At 46.9% G+C, this 24,414-nt stretch overlaps 1 protein-coding gene across 4 annotated transcripts in view; it reads right to left on the bottom strand.

Annotated features, from left to right (window-relative positions):
* The window catches only part of ASTN2 (astrotactin 2), an 841,205-nt gene extending 830,017 nt beyond the window's left edge, over positions 1-11,188 (bottom strand). For all 4 annotated transcript variants that reach the window (XM_087419200.1, XM_087419201.1, XM_087419203.1 and 1 more), the window contains exon 1: positions 10,691-11,188. In XM_087419200.1, coding sequence (XP_087275326.1) covers positions 10,691-11,123 — 433 coding nt within the window. In that variant the 5' untranslated portion in view covers positions 11,124-11,188. The remainder of the gene's footprint in view (positions 1-10,690) is intronic.
* Between the last annotated feature and the right edge of the window lie 13,226 nt (positions 11,189-24,414).

The raw sequence follows: 24,414 nt of genomic DNA, 5'->3' as shown, positions 1-24,414 counted from the left end.
CACCTGTCTGAGACTCAGCCTCTAAGAGCTTCTCTGTCTCAACTGTCCTCAGACAACCCCGGAGTTCCCGCTTCCCTCTGCTCCTGGAGAAGGAGCAGAGATCAATGGTCAATTTCATCCTTTTTTGCCTTGCTGGGGGGTGAGAGGGAGGGAGTGGCAGGGTGTAACCAGAGCATGCTGGAGTGGGAAGAGGGGGAAGGGAGAGGGAATTTGCATTCATTATTTATTCCTACCTCCACCTCCTTCCAAAAAAAGGATTCCAGGTGGCTAAGAGGCACAGGGCAAAAACTGTGCCAGACGCTGTGCTGGCTGCTCTGCACACACTGTCTCCCTAAGGATCCATACAGCTTAGTGCAAGTGAAAACTGAGCAGGGTGCCAGGCACAGACTAAAATTTAGTTTATGAAGGGTTCTCCAAAACTAATGATTACATCAACCCAGAGAAGCGATTATTACGTTATCTTCACTTTATCGATGGGCAAATAGAGGCTCAGAGAGGTGGCATACAGAAGTCTGCAGTTAGGAAGTAGTGCATCTGGGATCCGATCCCAGGGCTTTGGGACTTCAGCGCTGGCACACATTCCACCCCAGGACACTGCCTCTGCGTGAGAGGAGCTGGGCTAGAGGCTGGATTTTGCTATGGATTAGCTGGGGGACCTTGGAAAATGTACTTCTCTCTGCTAGGTAAACAAGGGAGTTGTGCTGGATCTCAAAGGCACTATTTTACCCAGTTATAATATTCTAGAAGAAGTACTCACTATTTATTTGGATTTTATAGCTTTATGATATATATATAAATATTATATCCCACGTGCACAGAGAATATAATACATATCCCATTTTCAAAGTGAGGACCTAAAACAGCACAATGCTGCTAAGAAGCACTAGGTGGACAAAACTCAACTTATGATTGCATGGAGAGACGAGGAAGTGCAAATGTCAAACAGCGGCTGTATCTCAGATGCATGATGATTCCTCAAAAGAGAATGTGGAGCTTCTGGAAGTTCCTGGAAGGACTAGATCACAGGCCCCCTAGTATAACACTATGCCTAGCATAGAGTGGGAACTCCCTAAGCACTGGGGGGAGAGGAGAGTGGAAAGGGAAGAAGGAAGGAAGAGGGAGAGAGAGAGGGAGAGAGGATGGAGAGAAGGAAGAGTTAACAAGGCACAGAAGTGTAGGAATTTGCTTGTCGAGGAGTCCAGGGATAATGAATGGCATCTAGAGAAAATGAGACAGGCCTGGTGCTCTCTGGGCAAACTAGCAAGGAGCGACAGGGCCTGGGGAGATGCTGAGTCAGCTCCTGGCGGCACAGAATCAAGGTGTTCAGTCCCTCGGGTCTATGAGGCTGTCACACCTGAAGTTCTTATATAAGAAATGTCTGCAACTTCTTGGTAATGAGAAGAGGAAGAGATAAAAAGTAAAAGAGGTTGTCAAAGATAGGAAAACTCAAGAGCACTCCTAGTTCTGTGCAGAATGGGAGGCAGAGAGAGAACAGGGTTTGGAACCTGGCAGACCTGGGTTTGGACCCAGCTCAGCCGTATAATAGCTGTGTGGCCTTGGGTATGTTCCTTAAGTCCTCTGAGCCTCAGTGCTCACCTATAACATGGGATGAAATCTATCTGTTTTGCAACATTGTGGAAGGGATGAAATGAGATCACAGATGTCCTGGCATGGCATCTGGGGTATAGTAAATGTTCAATAAATGGTTGCTTTGTTCATAACCTAGCCCATGCCAGAAAGGTAAAGTCCAGAATACCAGCTCCCTACAACCTCCAGTAGCCTGGCTGCCTTTCCCTAAGTTGAGAGGAAGACACATCAGACTAGGAGTCAGTAGACTGGGATCGGTGCCTGCTCCACCACTGACTTGCTACAGTGACCTCAGTTTCCCCATCTTTACACAGAAGGGTTTTGTTTAGGTAATGTCCTAAATTCTTACCATTTATAACATTTGATGCTCCCAAAACCATGACGCATCATCTCCCCCCAAACGTTCAGTGCCTCTCTGTTTGCCACAGTGCAAAGATTCTAATCCCTTATCTGGCTTCCGTGATTCTCAAGATAAGGTCTTCCCCAAACCCAATACTCTTTCCTCTAATCAACTGGTCCCATTACTCATCCTACAAATACCCTAGAATAATACGGATGCAGGAGAAGGTAGAGGAAATGGCTGTGGGAGCTCAGAAGGGAGAAGGCTTTATGGAAGAGGTGGCATTCCAGCTCAACCTTAAGGGATAAGTGGAATTTCATCACCTCTCCAGTTTTGCCCAGTATGGATTCTAGGATGAGACCTGGCAAACCCCAGGTTCTAGTCATCTAAGATACCCTGAACACTTAGGATGTGCCAAGCATAGGGTGAGTCATTGCAGCAGAGATGAAGGAGGTAAGTTCGCTGCTTATGGAGCTCACAGGCAAACAGCATGGACAGACAAAGAGACACAGGAGTATAAGTTCTGCTCTCATTCTGCTCCAAGCCACCATCATCTCTCACCTGAACTGACTCCTACAGGCCTTTCTGCTTCCAACTTTGCTTCTCTACAGAGCAGCCTAAGTAATTCTTTTGAAACTTAAGTGAGGTATTGACGCTCTCTTGCTTAAAATCCTGCCTGGTTCTCCATTTCACTCCCAGTCAAAGCCCAAATTCTGATTGACAGCAGTCCATATGGCCCTGTGTGACTCCCTGTCTCCTCTCCTGTCCCATCCTGCCCACCCCTCGTTCACTCTAATCAGGCCATGCTGGCTTTCTTGCTGCCCTTGAGCCCTCCAGGTGTGCTCCAGAGTCAGGTCTTCGCTGCAGCAGTTCCCTACCTGGAATGCTCTTCTCCTAGATATCTGCTTGGCTAACTCCTTCATCGCCTTCAAGTCTTGGTTCCAATCCTACATTCTCAATAAACTCCTCTCACTCTACCCTAATTAATATTAAAACCCATCTCATCTGCAAAATTTCAGTTTGATTTTTTTTCTTTTTTTCATAGAAGTTATCACCTTTTCACATACTACACTCATGTGTTGCTTAACGACAGGGATATGTTCTGAGAAATGTATCGTTAGGCGATTTCGTCATTGTACGCACATCAGAGTGGACTTACACAAACCTAGATAGTGTAGCCTACTATACATCTAGGCTATGCAGTACTAAATCTTATGGGACTACCATCATATACGTGGTCCATCATTGACCGAAACGTCATTATGTGGCACACGACCGTATATAATTTTCTTATTTATTATGTGTATTGTTGTCCTCTGCCCACCACACACACACACACACACACACACACTTCTGGATACAAGCTCTCCGAATGCAGGAATCCCTGTCTTTTGTTCTCTGATATATCCTAAGCACCTGGAAGAGTACCTAGCACATTGTAGGTACTCAGTAGTTCTTAAGGGACTAGATGATGTTATAGCAGCCTTTATATTGATAGTGGGTGCCAAGGCCCAGAGTGTTCAACTCCAGTGTGAAGAGGTCAGGAAAGGCTCCAAAGATAAGCTGACATTTGAGTTCAGTCTTGAAAGGTAAGGAGGAATTTTCCCAGGGGGTGGTGGGAGAGAGATATAGAACAAGAAGGTGGGGTTCTTAGTATAGGACAGTCTGAGCAGAGTCTGATCATGGACCTTGTACCACAATACGGAGCTTGAACTTCACACTGAGAACTATGGGGAACTAGTGAAGTGCTCTAGGAGAGGATAGCCATGATCAGATTTGGGCTTTTAATGAAATCACTCTGTCTGCAAGTACAGACGATGGATTGGAGAGGATAAGATCAGAGGCAGACAGACCAGTGAGTTGACTACTGAAATCGTAAGAGAGAGAAGTGGTGAGGACTGAGCCTGCCAGGGGCTGCGACAATGGGGATGCAGAAATGGTTCCTCTTCATGGTTAAAACCCTAACAGTTGATACCATACAACATCTTTGTTGATTTTTGACTCACAGGCTAGGTTGCTTGTTCTAGTGTGCCAGGAAGGAAGCTACAAATATATCTGTCCTGAATCTTACATTGTGTAGTCACCACCCACCCCCTTTCCAATCCAAAGGGAAATCTTTATGGGGGTTGTCGTCCAAGAGAACTACAGACAGCAGCAAAGAGCCAATGAAAGGAAAGCGCTAGCAATGGAGAATAGAGCGAGTCCTGCCAAGCACTGCTGCCTGCCTCCTTCTGGGGCAGGAGGCTGCAAGCTCTGTTGGAAGGAAAGAAAAGCCAGCTCTCTTTCGCTATAGTTAATCTTCTGTTGCCACTAGCTGGTCAGTATGAGAACTTGGGAAGTATCAGCTCGGTAAAGGAAGCATCCCCATAATCATGCTCCATGTCAAGGTTAAATCCGACTCTTCCCTTTCCTGGAAAAGAGCAGCCTTCTTCTGCTCACCCTCAAAGGCAGCTAGTGAAAGGCAATGGAGGCCTCCTCCTCCCCCAGAACAAAACCCATCAGCTCAGGCTCTCAGGAGAGATTGGCAGGAGCCAGCTGGATATTTGGGCAGGAGAACAAATTCAATTTCCCTAGGGATATTTTTCGCCTTAGATTTTTGTTTTTTGGTTTTTTGCAAGGGAAGGAGGAGAGAGTGTGCACTTTACGATGTGCAACCGAGCTGTAGACACTAAGATGTGTGAGAGGTCCAGTGTGATGGAAAGAAGTGTGGAGTGGGACTCAAGACCAAGTTGGAACTGCTGGTCCTTAAGCAGGTTTCTTCCCTCGTCTGGGCTCCAGCATTACCATATAAGACGGAGGCGGTGGATTCAGTGTGCTCTGACAGTCTGTGATGCTCGGAGCCCATCAAAGTTACTGGTCACGGTAACAGCTTTCATGACTTCACCCCAAGAAGTCACGATCACCCTCCATCCTTCTCTCCCCCCAGCACATATGTTCACACCGTCCTAGGGCAGCCAAGCCTAGTTTACAGCAAAGCAAGGAGGTGAGAAGCAGAAGGGTTTGCCTGCCAGAGGCCTAGTCAATCCTATTGCCAGACCTGCTGTGAATTAAAACTATAGAATGATCTTACAGCCTGACAGCCCAGTTCAGGCAAACGATCAAGCTCTGGGTCACACCAAAGCTTGCAGATCTGTGCTGTCTCGGCTGGTGTCATTGACCCCGGAAACAGCAAATCTGGTTGGCCGTGACCAAACTTGAGGCTCTCTAACACAGCTGCAAGGAGTCTCCCCCACCCCACCTCCGTCCCTTTCTCTCTCAGTAACATAGTACTTTCTAAGGGCAGACAATACATTCCTCTCTGCCCTGAGTATTAAATAGGTTTCACCAAATGGGTGGGGATGGAGTGAGAGAAGTGAGTGGGAAGGGGGAAAAGACTCAGATCAGAGACTACTGAACACTCCCCCCACCAGGTCCCTTATTTACAATGTCCCAGAAACCTGGAACATCACAGCAGGATGGGACCTTGAAGTTTGAGTGCTACTGAAATACTTTATTTAGTGCTAAGGGATCTGGTGCCCATATGAGAAAATAACATTATATATATATATATATATTTTTTTTTAACTTAGCTTTGTTTGAAAACATCAAATTCACCTTCTTATTCACCCCAGAATCTCTTCTCTCTTACCCATACAGAAAAGAACACTGGAATTGATTTTAATGAATATTCTGTGGTCAGAAATCTCTACAGAAGACCCAGCTTACTAACATTTGTATGTGTTCTTCCTCCATCTTAATAACTGGCATCAATCTTCAGAATCAAACCAGAAACCAAAAAGGGCAGATAGCCTCAATGTCTCCCAGGGCTCGGGTCCTTTCTCCAAACGCCCGCAAACAGCTGTGTAGTCTGGGCTCGAAGCATTCCTGGGAGATTGATCCTACCATCACTAGGGGTCAGAATGCTGGGTTGTTGGACAGTCCCTAGGACACATCTTCCTGTGGGTTGAACTCCTTCCCCTTAGTATCTGCATTTTTTGAACATTCCTTAGAACCAGACAGAAAAGAGCACATTCCTCATTCTGTGTTGACATTTGAAGGAAGCTCCTGCAGCTCTTTGTGGGCTGTTCTTCTCAGGCTAAACTCCCTCCTTCTGGCAAACCTTCTGACCTGGTACCCAGCTCCTCATTCCTTCCGGGGGCTTTACTCCTTGGGTGTCCATTTTTTGTCTGTATTGTAAGGAATCTTTACAGATCTGACCAAGTTGGCATTTTCAGACTGTATCTTTCTCTCCCACTCAGGCCAATCAGCTTCCTGCTAAGAGCATCTTTTGGGGACAGATCTTCAGGACACCGCCAGATCTACTCATGCAGGTGCATTTAAAGACATACTATTGGATGATTTCTCCTTCTTCACACGCCCTCCCCCAAATAACAGAGCACACGCCTCACCTGTGGGATTTACAGGACAAGGCAAATTAGTAAGAAATGTTGACAATGAGTAGTTACTCAATTTTATCTCTATTCCCGGCTTTTGCTGAAACAAGACTGGTGATAAACAGTCAGGCCTGGCCACTATTAAGAACAGCAAGAAGGATGCCATTTCTCAACGTGTAGGGCATGAAAGCTAAATCCACAAGCAGACTCCGGGGCTGCCTGGGGGCAGATGAGGACTGAGGGATGTGCGGGTTCACCTTGGAAGCCCTGCACTGGCAGGTGCTCCTGTTCAAATTCTTTCTTTTCAATCAGTCCTTCCCAACACCCCCACGTTCCCAGCAAAGGAAAGAAGACAGAGAGAAGCAAGAGGAGGTAGGTAGACTGACTGAGTGGGTCAGGGCACTTCAAGTTCATAGAATCTTTACACCAAAGGATTCTTTTTGGGTTCATCTACCTACTCATATTAAAGCACAAAGAACTGAAACTCTGGGGATAAATGACTTGTTCAAGGTCACAGTGGACCACAGCTGAGATTTCCAGATCCTAACCGATATTAAGTTCCCAAGCTGTATTGGAACACTCAACTACTCCTCCAGCATATCCTCCAAGGTCTAGCTCGGTGTTTTTCCTGTCCGGGAAGTGTCCCCAGCCTTCTCTGAGTCTATAGAGATGTCGTCCCTCCCTGATGTCACAGAATGTGTCATCTCCATCACTCATTGGAACCATTAAATAGAATGCCCTTTGACATCCCACGAGTCATAGAACTTTGAGCTGGCAGGGTCATTAGAGGTCATTTAACTCATGCCTCCCTTTCAAACTCTCATACTTCAGCTCACCATTGTAGCTGAAGTTCTCTTGGAGAAAGGTTCTTGCCATGTTGATGATTGTTATATCTGTCTACAGGACGCAGTACCATGCTCTGCATAAATGTCACCAGCCCCTGAATGCATATTTGGCTCAGGATGCGTGTTTAGCAATTACCAAGAATGTAGGTGTCTGGTAGACGGAGATTCCAGCTCCACGTCTGCCATTACTCACAATGCGACCTTTGACTACGTATCTGACCTCTCTAAGAAGGCTTCATAACCTGTAAAATGGGAATAGTAGCAGTGACCACTCCATATGTTTTATGTGAATTAATAATAAAAGGCAAGAGTAAAGCTTTTAGCACTACATTAAGGATTCAATAACAATTTGCTATTCTTTGATCACTTTTAGGGAAATTCACTTTGTCAATGATACTAACTTATAATCAGATTCTAAAGAAGAGGCCCAGACAGAGAAACTTGGGGGATCTTCCACCTCTGAGGGAAACTTCCATCTATATAAGGCAGGCTGGAACATGAAGGGGAGAGCAGAAATACGAGAGGAAGAGATCTGAAGAAAAGTCTTTTAAGTCTGGGCATTACCAATAATAGAGCTGATAACTCAAACAATTGAAAGGCAGAATGGAGGGAGAGAGAGCCAGGTATGTAGGTGACTTCGGTGAATGGGGAGGGTAGGCAGTGTGTGCAAAATTACCTTGAAGTCCCCAAACTGGATTTCGGGTAAAATGGGAATTCTACTTTTTATTTGTTCCGTTCACCCCCTTTAAAGCCAGAGATGTCTTACCACCACTAACTCTAGGCCCACAACACAAACCATGGCCCGAGGGCTTTGGCAGACACCAGCACCCCCTAGCGGTGGCTCCACACACCCCACTATTGGCAGGATCTGGCATGTTCTGACTTTGCACTCCCAGATGTGGCTTATGCAAGCTAGTAGTGACAGACTGGCAAGTAGTGAAAGACTCACGCAACCCGCCAGAGACAAACCCTAGGCAAGGATGTTTAAAAGATCTGGGGATGGGATGACAGGATGGGGCTACCTTGGGACCCTGGGAGAGATATGGCCATAAGTGACTCATAGTAACCCCCCAGCAGCCCTCATTTCCAGCCAGCCTGGCCCTCCCAGAGCTCATTGTGCACTCTGTGTTTACAGCAAACAGTGGAAGACCAACACAAATAAAAAGCCCACGTCTCCCTACACAGCTCCTGCTATACTCGGCCATCTGGCGACTACCTCTCTAGCCAAATTTCCCGGCGGGAGTGCCTTGAGCTGCCAGTCCAGGGCGCTGGGGGGAGGAGGAGGAGGCGGGAACCCAAATCCCCACATGCATCCCCAGGGCTCAGAGCTGCTGAGGAGGACAGCACCTCGCCACACCACAGCAGGCAGTCCCCAGCCGCCTGGCTCAGCAGCGTGCGTCAGAGAAGGTAGAAGGCTCCAAGTGGAGGGCACCAGGAGACTCTCAAGCTGATGCTGGGGTCCTGGGGGATTCAAGACTGCCAGCTTCTCACACAGTTCCTCACTCAGCTTGCCCCTGGCTCCCTGACACCGATTCCCTCCTGAAAGCCAAAGTTTAAAAAAGCAGAGATTGCCAGCCCCAGGAATTCTGGGGCGACTCCTATAGCTGGCTGGACTGGATCCTCCACATCCGTGGGGAATTGGAATGCTCTGGGGTACTGGCTTCCAAGTCACACCATACTCAAGAATGTCCTGCTTTTCCCCTCATTTAAACAGCCATTTAGGGAGATTCCCACTCCCGACCTCTCAGGGCACCCCAGAGTAGAGAGATCGGGAGGGTGGAAGGAGAGGTGCGATTGGAAGTGGTGGCCAAGGGACACCCTCCGTGTCTCCTGAAGGACCCCTCCCTGAGGGGAGGCTAGCCATGAGCCCAAGGTTAGCCCTTCGCCCTAAAGAGCCCGATCTCCAGCCTCATCCCCTTCCTTGGAAACGGGCAGCCCCACAGGTGCATGTGGGAAGGACTATTGGTGTGTATGTGTGTGTCCCCTCGTATGTGAATGCTTGAGTGTGTGTGTGTCGCATGCCAGACGCGCCGCTGCTGGAAGTCCCCTGGGAACCTGCCAAGCGCTGTCCTGCCTTGCCTCCAGAAAGCCCAGCATGCTCAGGTTACAGCCAGCTGGGGAGAGCCCAGGGGCCAGAACCCGAGGCTCAAGCGCAGACCACGAGAGGACCTGGCACTCGCTCAAATATCCAGAGGCAGCCAGCATGAAAGGGAAGGGGTGGGGGGTGTCACAAAAATACATTAAAAAATATTATGGCTCCCAGGAGAGAGAAGTCTAGTCCATAGATTACTCTTTGGGGCCTGTCGGGCAAGCAAAGAGTTAACATCAGAGGTTCAAGCCGGGATCCTGAAGGCGCTGACAGCAAGGCCCACCACCCCGGCGATGCCGGAGCTGAGCCCCATCCCGGGAAGGCAAAGATCCGAGAAACAAGAGCTCGGGAGTCTCCGAGCGAGCCCCCGGCGCCTTCCAGGCGCTGTTGTTGGCCAGACTCCGACAACCAATCGCGCCCCGCGCCCCCCGGAGGGGAGGGGTGAGCGAGCGATCAGAGAGCGCGGGAGAGCTAAGGGGGAACAACATTTTTGTAAACGCTCTCCGAGATAATTAAGCTATCAATTACCCGGGTGGGAAATCAGGCGCGCTTTCCACAGCTCCACCGAAGGGCCGACTCCTCCGGGATTCGCGCTGGGAACCAGCAGGAAGCAAGCTGCTGGCGAACTTTCTGATTAACTTTTCCGTTTGAGCCCCCATCATCACCCTTTTCCTCTCCCCTTCAAGTTATTATTATGAGCCCAGGGAGTGAGCTGCGAGGAAAACTCGCTCTCCGCTGGGAGCGGAGTAGAAAAGCGATGCGACAACGGGGGTGGAGGGACAATCGGAGAATCTGGAAGTGGAGACGTTGGGTTCAGATTCCCAGTCCTCAGAAATCACGCAATCCTCCCCAGCCCCATTTCACAGATGGCCAAAACGGAGGCCCAGAGAGGGTAAGCGACTTGGCCAAGGTCACCCAACCCATACGGAAACCGAGTTTATGCGAGCTGGGGGATTGTACGTGCAGCTTCTCGGCTCCGATTCTCGAGAAAATCTACCCGGCAGAGCAGAGCCGACAACTCCGAGGCGAGAGCGAGGGGGAGGTAACCGCGGGCGGCCAGTGACCGCGCCCGAGGAGCAGCGGGCGGCTGGACCCGGACCTGGCCTCGGAGCGGGGGACAACCCTAGCCCCTGGCTCGAGCACACTCAGCGATCTGGGGTCTCTGGCGTCAAGAATAAATCGCGGCAGAGCCCAGTATCTGGACTGAGACACCGAGGGACAGGTCCCCGCTGCGGGAGGGTTGGCACGCCCCCGGGCTCCCGCCACGCGCTCTGCGGGACCTCCTACCCAGTACTGCTTGCCAACCACCTGTATGCCCTCTGGGCCCCTCAGCTGCCCTCTCCCAACCCCGCTCAGGGCAGCCCGGGACGGGGATCCCCAGGGCGCCCCCACCCGTGGCTTCACTTAGGGGCTCAGGGTTCCTTGGGACCTCGCGTGTGCCAGCGCCCAGGCTTACCCAGGGTGAAGAAGGGCAGCTCGGTGTTGTCCAGGTCGTCCTGCACCGCGATGCGCCCCGGCAGCTCGTTGCGCACAAAGAGCAGGAGGCGCGACTCGGCGGCAGTGCCCGCGGAGCCGGCGGAGCCCGGAGACGCGGCGGCGGCGGCGGCTCCGGCCGCGGTCCCAGTCCCGGCACCGGCGCGGGCGCCGCTCCAGCCGATGTCGCTCTCCCGCAGGGCGGGCAGCGTGGACACCGTGACGGTCTTGAGCCGGCAGGGGCTGTCCGGCTCCCGCGAGGCGGCGGCGGTGGCGCCGGCCAGCAGCGGCGGCGGCGGCAGCAGGAGCAGGAACAGCAGCAGCGGCGGCGGCGGCGCCGGGAGGAAGCCGAGCCTCAGCCGCCCCCGGAGCCCCGAGCTGGGGCCGGGGCTGCGCCGGGCGCCGGCGGCGGCCATGGCGGGAGGGGCTGCGGTGCTGAGAGCCGCGGCGGCGGTGGCGAAGGAGGAGGAAGAAGGGGCAGCGGCGGCGGCGGCGGCGGCGGCGGGCGCCGAAGCGAAGCAGGACGCCGGAGCTAAGGAGCCGTGGGAGCCGCTCGCCAGCAGCCCCCAGCTCCCGGCTCCGCCTCCCGCTCGGCCCTGGACCGCCCCCCCGCGCCGCCTCCCCGGGCCCCGCCGCCCGTCCCCTTCTCTCGCTCCCCCCCGCAGACCCCGAGCGTTTGGGAGGCTCCGCCCGGCCTCGTGCAAATCCCAGTCGCCCCCTCTCCTTTCCCAAGATCCCCCAATGCCGCCCTCCCAATGTTCTTTAGCCACCCGACCCCTCTCCAAATTCCTAAGACTTAGGGACCCCCCCCCCGCGCCTCCCCTAATTCCCCCTGGCTCAACCCAGCTTACCCAGCTTCACCCCACCCTGGCTCAACCCAGAGGCTGCACCTGGGGGCGCGCCTTAGCCCAGCCTTGCTCCAGGCCCCGCCTTCTTGGGGGTAGGGGGCGCCTCTGGATGGCCAAAGCTTAACTTTGTCTCACGTCAAGCCCAATAACAAGTCCTGTACCCTTTTCTAGTCCTTGAAATAATTCCTTGTGGCCTCAGAGGCCCCTTCCCACCCACTTGCCCACAACTCACGCATTCTCGCACCACCAGGACCCACCTATTCCCTCCACCCAGGGCTCGTGGTTGCACTAACTGCTAATGGACAGAGGGGTACCGAACTCCATCCTCTAGCCCCTAACCTTCCAAACTGACTCGGGCCAGGATGCTCTGGCCCCCTAGCTGCCGCCCTGCAAGCCAGCCCACTCACGCTTTTATTTTATTTGGATCCCTATTCCTAGCTTGGAGCAGCTCTGCTTGGCTGCTGCTTGCGCTCTGCATGAAATTCCTGAAAAGGGTGCAAGGTAGGGACCTACTGCTCTGCTTCTGGCTCCCAGGGGCTCCTACATCCTCTGCCCCATTCCCAGAGGAGGGGTCTGTTCACCAGTTCTTCACCCCCAGTCCTCTTTCTCCTAGATTCAAGTTGAGCAGTAGACCTAGGTCCTCAACACAGGGCAGCCTTTGGCCCTGGGCAGAGTCTATCTCTGGCCCACCAACCTCTGGTCCTCCAGGGAGCCTTCAAGTGGGCAAGGATCTAGTGCCGCAGCGGCCCCCCTTCTCCACACCCATACTTCCTTCATCTTTCCCCTCTTCTGTTCTCTCTTTCATCTCCCCAGTCATTTCCTTCTTCCTCATCTTGACTTTAATCTTATAAATGCTTCCTCCCTGTCATTTGTGAGCCATTTCCCGTCCCCGTGTGGCTTGCCTATGTGCCCCTTTTGTACCATCTCTGTGCATTAAGTTCTCTCTTCTTTGCTCTTCCCTCTTCTGCCTCTTTCCTCCTTTCTATCTTTAACCCTTCACGTGAATTGCCTTTTTCTTCTCTCTCATCACATTTTATTTGTTTTTTTATGACTTTCGATAAAGGCAGAGGACTGAAAAGAAGGAAAATTCAAAAGCTGTTTTGTGACCTTGGACTCAATAATACTGTGTATTAAGCATTCTCCGAGTGCTAGACACGTACGTGTGTTAGCTTTTACACAGAACCCTAATCCAATGAGATGAGTATAATGATTCCCATTTTCCGGATGAGGAAACTGAGATCAAGAGGTCATGGAGGTGAAGGAACTTCTCAAGGTCATACAGCTAATGAACAGAACACCTGAGAGTGGAGCCCCAGTCTCCAAAGCCTTGGCAGCTTCCATTAAATTACACTGTCCTCAGTGACCTTGAAAAGCCCACCTATCAAAGATGCTATGAAAGGCATATGTGTCTGAGCACATTTGGGTCTGTTTCAGCTCTGAGGTTTGTAAAGGATGCCTCTCCTGTCTCAGTTTACTAATCTGTGAACCCAAGGGGGTGGGGGGTAGAATCTGGCCATTCAAGTCCTCTGATTCTAAATCGTCTCCTGCCTCTCTGATGCCTGCTCCAGTTCATTTACTCCTCCAAAATATGTCGCCCTGCCTCCCTCAGTCTCTCCTTTGTACCCTTACAATCCGCCACTATCCTCTGCAATGGGGCTTTCTGATTCTCTATGCCCCTTTCTTCAAATATGCTGACATAGTCCATTTATAGAAGTGCACACCAGGAAAAAAGGGCTCCCTTATGTAAGGCAGAGTCTGTGCAAGTCCTTCATGGACCTCTGGTACAAAGGCCTGTCGAATGCGACCAACACTTTCATTCATTCATTCATCACCAAATATCCAATGCTCCTACCAGGCACTATATGGGGGCACAGAGATGGATAAACACAGCTCCTGCCCTTGGAGAGCCTATAATGATGGGGGCAAGGCGATGAGACAGGCAGAAATATCTCAGATACCAGGCAGGCTGGTAGGCAGACAGACAAGTGTTTCTTTTATGAGGTGCTTTGAAACTTATGCGTGGAGAAATCAAAGAGAGCTTCCCAGAGGAGGTGGCGTTGGAGCTGAGCCATGAAGAACTAGTAGCATGGGGGGTGGACATTCCAGGTTAAAGCTGGCATTTGGCATTCTTTGCTACTACGCAGCATCTGAATGAATTTCCTACATCAGAGGGTGCTTCACTCTCTGAGGCACAGCCCACCTCCCAAGAAGAGGCTAAAATTTCCAGAGACTTTCCCAGTCTCCACTGCAACCAGGACTTGGGCATGTGACTCAGAATTCACCAATCAGATTCATCCATCTCGGATGCTGGGAAGGAAGCTGGAATCAAGCAGAATCTACTTGGGGACCAAAGTGGCAACATCCAGGTTTCATTGCAGGTGGAAATGGTTCTAACAACCCTGCTCGGAGCCCAGTGTCATTGATGTCGAGAGTGTGAATTGCACTATTTATGCCTGACTGCAGCTGCTACAATAATATCTCTATCAGCCAGGTCTGTGCTGTGATTTGGAGTGGTGCTCTAGACTTCATGGACTCTACGCCCACATACCATGTCTTCCTGGAGATTCTAAGTCATCTAATATTACTTCACGGAATTCTGTTTCTGCTTAAATTATCCAGAATTGGTATCGTTGCTTGCAGCTAAGATACCTGCCTGAGAACACAGAAAGTGCAAACAAATGGAGGGCAGAGAGGGCAAAGCTAAGGAAGGGAAATGGAGGAAGTTCAGTGAGGGGGAGAAGGAGTGATTGAAGACAAGATAGAAAAGGCAGGCAAGGAATTTGCTGTTCATTTTGAGGAGTCACAACTTTGTCTGGTAAGAGGTGTCGAATCTGGAAGGACCACAGGAAAAGAACTCATATTTCTGAACACATACTCTGCGACTTCAACATTTCATGTATTCTATCAGTGAATGATAATAACAATTCCTGCCTTCTGGTGGTAGTGAGGCTTCAGAAACAGTTATGCAAAGTGCTTAACATAGTAGGTGCTCAATAAATTGTAACTGCTGCTTTGAGGTGTAATCCCAGCAACGCCTGGAGTAAGGCTGGTTATCCCCATTTGATAGATGTAGAATTTGAGGCTCAGGGAAGCTAAGAAACTTGAGTTTGATCATGCAGTTACCTAGTGGTAGAACACAAGTCGGCCCAACTCCTAAATTCTTGCTCTCTCTGCCACAGATGCCACCTCCCTGCACCAACACTTCCCCATCTATCCACCCATCCACAGTATGCTGTGCCTTCCCTATTCTTATTCCAATGTCCTGTTCTTTTGGCCAGTGGCACCTGTCTTCTCCCTCTCAGCTTCTCTCGTCCCTTCTCCTTTGCTCTTCACTCTGTCACATTACATTATTGATTTAATTAGTTACATTTCAGTGTTGAGGCAATTTATTCTCCTCTAGGTTCCCCCTTGTACCCCCATCTCTGACTCCACTGATCTGAAATTCCTTTTCATTCTTTCCAACTCCTCCCCAGTCCTCCCAGCAAATGCTTCCTCTTTCATATTTCATATATGTCTTTCTAGGTAGTTTTGTAACATGTTTTTTTTTTTCTTTCCTTCCCCTCTCCTCCACACTCTATTCTGTTTTTTAAAAAAATCCCTTCATGGGGCCGGCCCCGTGGTGTAGCGGTTAAGTGCGTGCTCTGCTGCAGTGGCCCGGGATTTGCAGGTTCGGATCCCGGGCGCACACTGACGCGCCGCTTGTCAATCCATGCTGTGGCGGCGTCCCATATAAAGTAGAGGAAGATGGGTATAGATGTTAGTCCAGGGCCAATCTTCCTCAGCAAAAAGAGGAGGATTGGCATCGCACGTTAGCTCAGGGCTGATCTTCCTCACACACACACAAAATAAAGAAAGAAAGAAATCCCTTGTTTTCAAACCATCTGACTGAGGCAGCCTAGTGTATTTGGAAAAGCAGGGGCTTGGAAAAACAAGGCTCTGGTTGAGATATCATCTTTGCTATTTACCTACTGGGTCAAACCACTTAATGACGCCCCTGCTAGACCTTTCATTTTCTCATGTGTGAAATCGGAAAATAGTGCCCACTTTTCAGGATCATTATGGGAATCAAATGAGATCCCGTGTATGAAAATGCCTAGCCCAGAGAAGGTTCTCATGAATGTTGTAAGTAAATCCAAACATCTTACAGTGTCTAACTCCCTGTTCTCCTCTCCAGCCCCATGTAACAAGATCCTCACCACGGCCACCCTGCGCTCTGTTCTAGCGGCATGAATCTCTTTTCTGTTCCTTGGATGTTTCAAGCTCTTGCCCAGTGTTTCCACACAGGCTCCTCCTTCTGCTTAGAGAGCTCCCTCCAGACTTCACCTCGCTGGCTTTCACTTACCTGTAAGTCTTAGCTAATACAGCACTTTCCCTAAGATGACTAACCACTCAGTCTAAACAGCCCTCTGTCTTCGCTGTTATGTCCTCTTGGATCTCCTTATAGTTTTCTTAATCACACTCATTTCGTATTTTACAAATCGTCCATTGATTGGTATATTTTCTTGATGTGTCTTCCCCACTAGACTGGGAGCACCAAGACATGAAAGAACACGTGTCTCAGTCACCACCATGTTCGTATGAGCTAGCACTGTGATTAACATACGAGAGAGACACAAAATTTTGTCACTGAGTGATCACGTATTGATTGACCTTTTACTGTCAGACAGGCATTGTACTAGGCACTAGCCATCATTCTGCAGTGAAGAAAACAGACCATCCTTATGGTTTTCTACAGTGAGTACATTTTCCTCCCTCTATCCCTCTGTCTATCCCTCTTTCCCTCCTTCCTTTCTTCCCTCTTTTCCTCTCTCCCTCCTTCCCTTTTTTCCTTCCTTCCACCCTTCCCAGCTTTACAAGATTCAAGTAATTTTTTTTAACAGTCATTCTTCTTTAAGCCTCAAGATGATCTCTAGAACATAAACTCCAATTCAAGAGGAGAGTGTGCTGTCCCCTTTGCTTTATCTCTATCTAAACTCAATCTTCCATCAATCCTTTTCATACTCACAAATCCTCACCATTTGTTTTTTCTCATTGCCTGCTCTGTAACTCATGTGTTCTTTTAATCCTGCCTTGCTCCATACAGCATGTTAACTCCATCCATCGCCCAGAACATTGTTTCTTTTCTTTCCCTTCAGCCACCTCCCCTCAGACACTCTCCTGTCTTAGCTCTGCCAATCCCTCAGCATCTTAACCCATGCAGAGCCCAGCTCCATCAGTTGGTATAGGATCAATTACAAGATTAAGGTCAATCTTGAAGCTTTTCCTTTTATTGTTGATGTATCCAAAATAGATACTGTAAATATCTATTACTGCTGTTTGTTTCTTTGACTCAGAAACCTCTCCTTGATGTAAGTTCAAATTATTTTCTCTACCACTTACTAGTTGGGTAATTTTTAGTGATTCACAACCTCTCTGAGCCTTAATTTCCTTTCCTGTAAGTGGGGTAATGGGAAGGTTGAATGAGCCAGCAGGTACCAATGGAAAAACCCAGTGCTCTCTGGCACGTTAACTGGTCCTCAGTAACAGTAGCTTGTTTCCACCTCGAAATGTCTATTTATTTGGTCCTTCTGTGACCTCTCTGTCTCTTCACTTTCATCTCTCCATTTCTCATTTCCCTTTTCAGAACATTTCCACTCTATCTTACTTAGAGCAAACTTTTACCATTGTGTCTAACTTCTCTTTCGTGAAAAATGAGAGAATGTTTTAATCACCACTGTCTTTCTTCATTTCTACTTGCATCTGTTTGACTGATTTCTGCTGCAACCCAGTACTTCTCTAACTCTTTCCCTTAACAATTCTCAAATTTATTATCTTTTTTCTCCAGCTCATACCTTTCACTACCTCCCACTTTCCCCATCCCCAGTCCTCTAAATCAACTCCTTCTTGTTTGGTGATTTACTACAGTCATTTCATATCCTTCTGACACCATCACCATCCAGTTAAAATCCTCACAATATTCCTTGCAAGTCTCGCTCTCTGTCCTCATTCATCCTTTTGCATTCTCTTTTTCAAGTCCACTCTTCTTTAACTCATCTGCATCATTCATTTGCTTGTGCCCAAATCTGTGTACCTTTTTGTCTACTTACTTGTTTAACCTATTCGTGTTCCCTTCCTCCTTTGTTACATTTGTCCATCTTTCACCATTAACACACATTTAATGGGTGATGTTCCTTTGGATCTCATTTTCTTACAACTCTTACTACTGGTGAATTTTCAGGATCCTCTTTCTGGGTCACACTGGCTCTTCTTATCTGGAATCTTTTCTCTATGGGACTCCGCTTTTTTCAAAAAAAAAAAAAAATGCCTTGCAGTATCTGCTTTATATTTACTCAAGCTGAACTGCTAACCTGGTGCATTAGAATGTATATGACTAATGAAAAATGTAAGTTTTATTCTCTCCTACAGAGTACTAGGTCATTTTCCTTTCTGCAGCACATTATTTTTACTATTATATTTTGAACTGGTGAAGATGATGTCAGTATGGAGTGACTATTTTTAAAGCATTTTCTGGATGCCTACTATGAGTTAGGCACAAAACACATTTTTTTCTAATTTAATTCTCATAACCACCTGCGAAGTTGGAATTTTTAATCCATGCTTTACAGGGGAAGAATTGGGAACGCAGAAAATGTACAGCCTGCAATATGCTGGGCAAGTTACATCTAATAAAGTCCTTCCAACTCCTTTGGGGAGAAATTCAAAACTGGCCCCGGTACGCAGAGGGCAAGGAGAGACTGAAGAAAGAGGGAGACGACTCCAGGTTGGTAGGTAGCAGGTTTAACAAGTAGGGGAACTCACAAATGAGGCTTATCTTAGGTGCTGCAAGATGAGTAGATCTCTGCATCCACCTGCCAGAATCTTAAAAGTTTATACAGAGGCCTTAACGGGGTTCAGTCATGTATGCCATCCAGATGGTCTCAACAACACATTACTCTTTCAAGGTTGTGTCCTCGAAATGGTTCTGGCTATGGGAGCGGTGGGCGGAATGTACATTTCAAGGACTGGGGAGGGGGCAAGAGCCTCTGATTGCCTGGATCCAGCTCACGGGACAACCAGCCGTCACATCCTCTCGATGACCTCCTCCAACAAGACAGTATACTATAGAGGTTAAGAGTTTCCATACTTTTCTAACAGGGATGAGGACAACCACTTCGCAGGAGTATTATTTAATATTTGTCTTCTCTGCTAAATTACCACGAGGGCAGAAATCCTGTCAACCTTGTTCCCTGCTGCCTGGCATGTGTTAAACCATCAGTGATTATTTGTTGAATGAATAAATGAATGAATGAATGAATGAATGAATGTTAAAAGCACAATCTCTTGCATAAGCCAACCCTGGTTTTTAATTTCAGCTCTGCCATTTAATACCTGCGTGCCCTGCACATAGTAGGAAGAGAGCAGATATCTTCTCACAGTCTGTATCTGTAAGTTTGCTGATGCATGCTGTTGTATGCACATTGTTTTTAATTTTTAAGTAATGTTATTTAGCAACTTCAGAGCCAGGCAAACCGGGTTCCATTCCCAGCTCTCCCTGTTGCTAGCTTTAGTGCCTTGGGCAAGTTATTTATCTCTTCAAGCATAACTTCTTCATCCATAAAATGGGAATGATCCAACCTCTCTCTTATATTCAAGGGCAAGTGCTAGTTTGGTTGATGAACTGGAGTGAGACCCCAAGACTACCTGCATTTCAAGTCCCCTGCACAGTTTATTACAGCAGGGGTCTCATTGCCCTGACTCCCAACTCCACGGCCTCCTGTCACTGTTTCTCCCACTATCTTAAGGAGCTTTGTATAAACATAACTCCCAGGGCCTTGCTCAGATGTATCTCAGGGAGGCAGAGGACAGCCCCCACTTCTGACCCACTTACCAAGCTACATTTGATGACTACCATTGTATGATAATTTGCAGACTCAGCAAGGCTGAGGCTCTGCAGCCTCCATATGTCTCCTGAAGGTCCAGCTGCACTCTGTCTCATTCTAGAAAGGCTTTCAGCAAAATCTATTGGAAGTCCCACTTCCCACCTCTGGGCACGATCTATAATATATATGTAATCTTTCCTTTGTTTTTACTGAGGCTCTGGTCTACAGAGGGAAAAAGAAAATAGTATTTAAACTCAAAAAAGCCCTCCTTCCCTCTCTTCTTCCCTCCTTCCCTCCCTTTCTTTTTCTCATCTATTTTTCATGGAATATTATGGAATACTCTGCTCCAGGAATGGGGATACAAGGATGAACAAGACAAAAATGGTCCCTGCACTTGTGGAGCTTACAGTCTAGTCAAGAAATACACATAAACAAATAATCAAAAATGAATATATGGCAGGAGGAAATGGGGAGTTGCTATTCAATGGATATAAAGTTTCAGTTATTCAAGATGATGAAGTTCTAGAGATCTGCTGTACATTGTGCCTATAGTTAACAATACTGTATTGTACACTTAAAAACTTGTTAAGAAAATAGATCTCATGTTAGCTGTTCTTACCACAATAAAAAAGAGAATATACGATTGAAAGTTTTTAAATGTTCTGTGATGGAAAATAATATGGTTCTTTGAAATAGAATAATGAGGTATTTATTAATTTATGCTTGAGGACCAGGTGATGCTTCTCTGAAAACATGGCAATTAATTATAAACAAGGAAGGATGAATAGGAGTTTTTATGGCAAGGGGGTGGGGGTCTGGGGGTCAGGGGCAGAATTCCAGGCAGAGGGCAGCGAGCACAGAAGCCCTGAGAGACAACTTGGCAAATTCTAGGAGCCAAACATTTGAAGTCAATATGGCTAGAGAGTTGAGAGGCAAGACTAGAAAAGACTAGAAATGAGTCTCAGAAAGTTACTATGGCTTAAATTATTCAGGTCTACATAGGCCATGGTAAGGAGTTTGGATTTAATGTTAATTTAAATGGAAAGCCATGGGCAATTTTATGGAAGAGGATGGCGTAGTCAGATATACATTTTTAAAATGCTACTTTGGCTTTAGGTAGAGAATGGATTTGAGTCATACAAGAGAGGACAGCAGGAGTCTAACATGGACTCTATCACAGCTGTCCAGGTGTAAACCTCTCCAGGATGCAGACTTTGCCATTACCATCTCCCCTCACCATGTGGTCCTATAGCTTGCACATAGTGGGGAACTCGTTATCATTGAAAACTGGTTCTATCTTTGGTTGGCTCTGACCAATAGAATGTACTGATTTATATTTTCCTTGTTGAATCTCCCACTTATTGAATCAAATTCCATATTTTGAGGAAGCCATATGAGGCAAGGTTCATGAAAATTCTCCAAGTGTCTGAAGGCATCTATCTTTTCTTCCCTTTCAAGGAATGACTGTCTCTGTCAGCTACCTCCACTATTCTCTGCCTGGGTATTAAAATAAAAATGACAACAACAATAATTAACAATAACTTCCATTCACATTGAATATTTCTACATTCATCATCATAACATTTGACTTCCACAACCTTGGGAGCCAGCAGGGCAGGAATTTTTAGCCTCATTTACAAATGACAAGAATAAAATTCAAAGACGTGATTTACCCAAGGTTGGGCAGATAAAAAATTGGAAGAATTGAGTCCTGAAGCAAGTCCTACAACTCCTAGTCCAAGCTTCTTTTCACCCGAGAGCAAGAGGCAGCATAGACGGAAGATAAGCTCATGGGTTCTTGTATCAGATTAATTGTCTAAATTCTAATCCTAACTCTGCTACTTACTGTGTCACTTTGGGAAAATTACTTAACCTCTCTAAACTTTGGTTTCTTTATCTGAGAACAACCAAAGTAACTACCTCATGGAGTCGGATAAGGATTAAATGAGCTAATAGATTAAAAGCATGAAGCATAGTGTCTAACCTATATTAATAATCAATAGCTATATAATCAATAAATGTTAGCTATCAGAGCATCCTAGACCTTCTTGGTCAAAAGCAACAGTGGTGAAGTAAAAGTTGCTGTTGTTTGGTATAAGGTATCTCAGTTTAGAATATTAACTCTGCCATAATGTCATGGATAAGGTACTGTATATGTGACCTGGTTCTTCATCTGTAAAATGGGCATTGTCACACCTAACTCACAAAGTTGTTGTAAAAAGTAAGTTCTATAAATAATAAGATAAATCACCTAGCACCAAGAACTGTGTACTCAATAACTGTTAATTTCCCTTCTCTCTGCTGTGATGTAACATCATTCCCCCTAGGAAGGCTTCTCTGATGCTCCAGGTTGGGTTAGGCATCTTCCTTTCTTTGCTCTTAGCACCTTGCACCTACAGAAGACACTGCACTAAAAGTATCTGCTCATCTGCTTCCACCTTCAGACTGGAGTTCCTTGATGTGCCAGGTACTATTCTAAGCGCTTTACAAATCATAACATATTTAATCTTCATATGAATCCTAGGAAGGAGGTGCCCTATCATCCTCTTTGTACCAAGGCAGGAGTCAGGTGGAATCACACATGCCAGGTTGGCCAGCTGGCATAGCGGGGGTGCTCACTTGTTCCTTCTTGTTGTTCAGGTCTCAGTGCAAGTGTGATTTCCAGAGAGAGGACTTCCCTGACTCCATACTCCAAAGGACTCACACATCCACCATCATTTCCATGTTGACATTTTCTCCACCACAGCTGATTCCCAGATTGATTGATGGGTTGTCTCCATCACTCAAACGCAAGCTGTACGAGGAAAGGGATTTTGCCTTTCTTATTCACTGCTGTGTACCCAGCCCTTAGCAAAGTCTCTGACGCCCAGCAGGTGCTCAAGAAGTATTTGTGGAATAAATGAACAAATGCATGCATTTATTAATTACTTAATTTATTTTGTAATTTAAGAACAATGGCCTATGTCAGACCATATGTTTTATGTTCTTGTGAATGTTAGTGGCATTTTAAACTGAAGATGGGTCGGAGGACCAGGGAGACTGCACAGACAGAGAGCACTCCCTTCTGCCCTGCACTGGGTCTTCTGGACTCTCCATAGCATCACTTCTCTCTGAGCAGCTGGCCAACAGCTGGTGAGATACCCTCCCTTTGGAAGGCAGGAGGGGTTTCTGTTGAAGGTGACAGGATGGGAAAGCAGAAGGAAACTGCACAGGGGAGAGATATACTGCAGTCATGGCATTAAGCTTGAGGTTTGAGATGCCCACTAAGATTCACTGGGAAAAAATAATACTTGAAAAAAGTGTAATGTCTAGTATTTATCACCTTGGTCTACTGGTAGTTCATTCTCCCTGACAACTATGGTGATTCTTAGGAACTAATATATTGTCTAACACCTACTCTGCCAATGCACTATGCACTTTTCTTGTTGTAGTTAGCTTTAATTCTCACCTGTTATTCTCTAATTAATTTTTGTTGCTCTATGTCTTATGTAACCCATTAGCATGATATTTAAGTTCCCAAACAACCTTTCTGATCTACTCTCTCACTGTTTTTTCTTCCTGTAACCTACATCCTTACTCCTCCCTGTATACACTCCAAATTCCCTGTTACTCTGTCTAGATTATTTTTCCCTAACTAGCGCTCTGCATGCATTTACAGCATCCATCCTTTAGGGCCATCTCTGATTCTCATTATATCTTTTATATGTAACAGTTTTTTCCTTTACATGTGCTTATTCCTTGTGTAACTTATTTATAAAACATTTAATTTTTTTATCACATATGCTATTTGTATTTAAGGCTGTAGTGCTTTAGATTATTGCCCAGCAAATATTCATTTCCTTCCTCCTCTCACTGTGAATAAAAGAACTTCCCTAGAACCCACTGATGTTGAACTTGGTCACTTGACCTGCATTGGCTAGTGAGGTATTGGGAGTCATGACATGAACCAAGGCCTTTGTAGTGGAGCTATCTCTTTATACTTCTGCCCTGGCCATGAGAGGAATATGCCTTGTCTATCTAGCCCACTGGCCCAAGATGGGTGACAGATCTGAGAGCAGACCTGGGCCTAACCCACAGTTTGGAGACAAGCCTAGCCAAGCCAGCCTAAATCAATGGACTCTGCCAGTCAACTTTCAGATATTTGAGTGAGAATAAATGTTTGCCATTTTAAGCCACTGAGTTTTAGGGTGTTTTATTACACAGCATTATTGTGGTAGTAACTGACTGATACAAAGTCTCAACTCCTTTGCTATATTATGAGTTTCTCGAAGCTAGAGACAGCCTGATTCATCTTTTTTCACTCATGCAAAATTCCAAGGCAATTCCTATTACATATTTGTTGAACAAATGAATGGATGAATAAATGAATGATTAAAGAACTTTAGAGAAAGATTCAAGAATCAGGAAGACTAATATATTCATTAGTTCAACAAGAATTTATTGAATACTTATTTTGTGTCAGGCATTGTGCTAGAGGAACAGTATTCAGTGCTAAACAAACCAGACTTGGCTTCTGGATGCTCCTTGGTGGCTTGGAACAGCTGGAGAATCAGGGATTCATAATGCAGTCAATGTGCAAACTCTGATTATCCTTGAATTGCATGCGAGGGCACCAAAATAATCAGAGAAGTGATAATGGATAGAAAAGAGCAGAAGATCCCTCTCTCACCGATGATTCCCATTATCTCAGGTTAAGAGCAAATTCCCAGACAGATGGGAGGAATTTGCATCCATTTGAAGAAAATGGGTAGTAGAAGCTGACCCATGGCATAAAATTGAAATCTATAAGGATAGGTATTGGCTGGTCATTTTCTGATTGCTGAATGACACCTCCGTCCCTTTCCACATTTATGGAGAGACTGTCAGCATGCTGAGCTAAATTCTGTTATCATCTTTAAATCAAAAGCCTGGATCCATGATGTCCAGATCTGACAGTCTGACCTCAATGCCCTTTTCTGAGAGCTTTTCCTGATTATTAGGCATTTCTGTCACACTTTCCT

The sequence above is a fragment of the Ceratotherium simum genome, chromosome 29, assembly GCF_057802395.1.
Source record: "Ceratotherium simum simum isolate JZ-2026a chromosome 29, ASM5780239v1, whole genome shotgun sequence".
Classification (NCBI taxonomy): domain Eukaryota; kingdom Metazoa; phylum Chordata; class Mammalia; order Perissodactyla; family Rhinocerotidae; genus Ceratotherium; species Ceratotherium simum.
The sequence above is the reverse complement of the archived record's forward strand: the minus strand, read 5'-3'. Positions and strand labels throughout refer to the sequence as shown.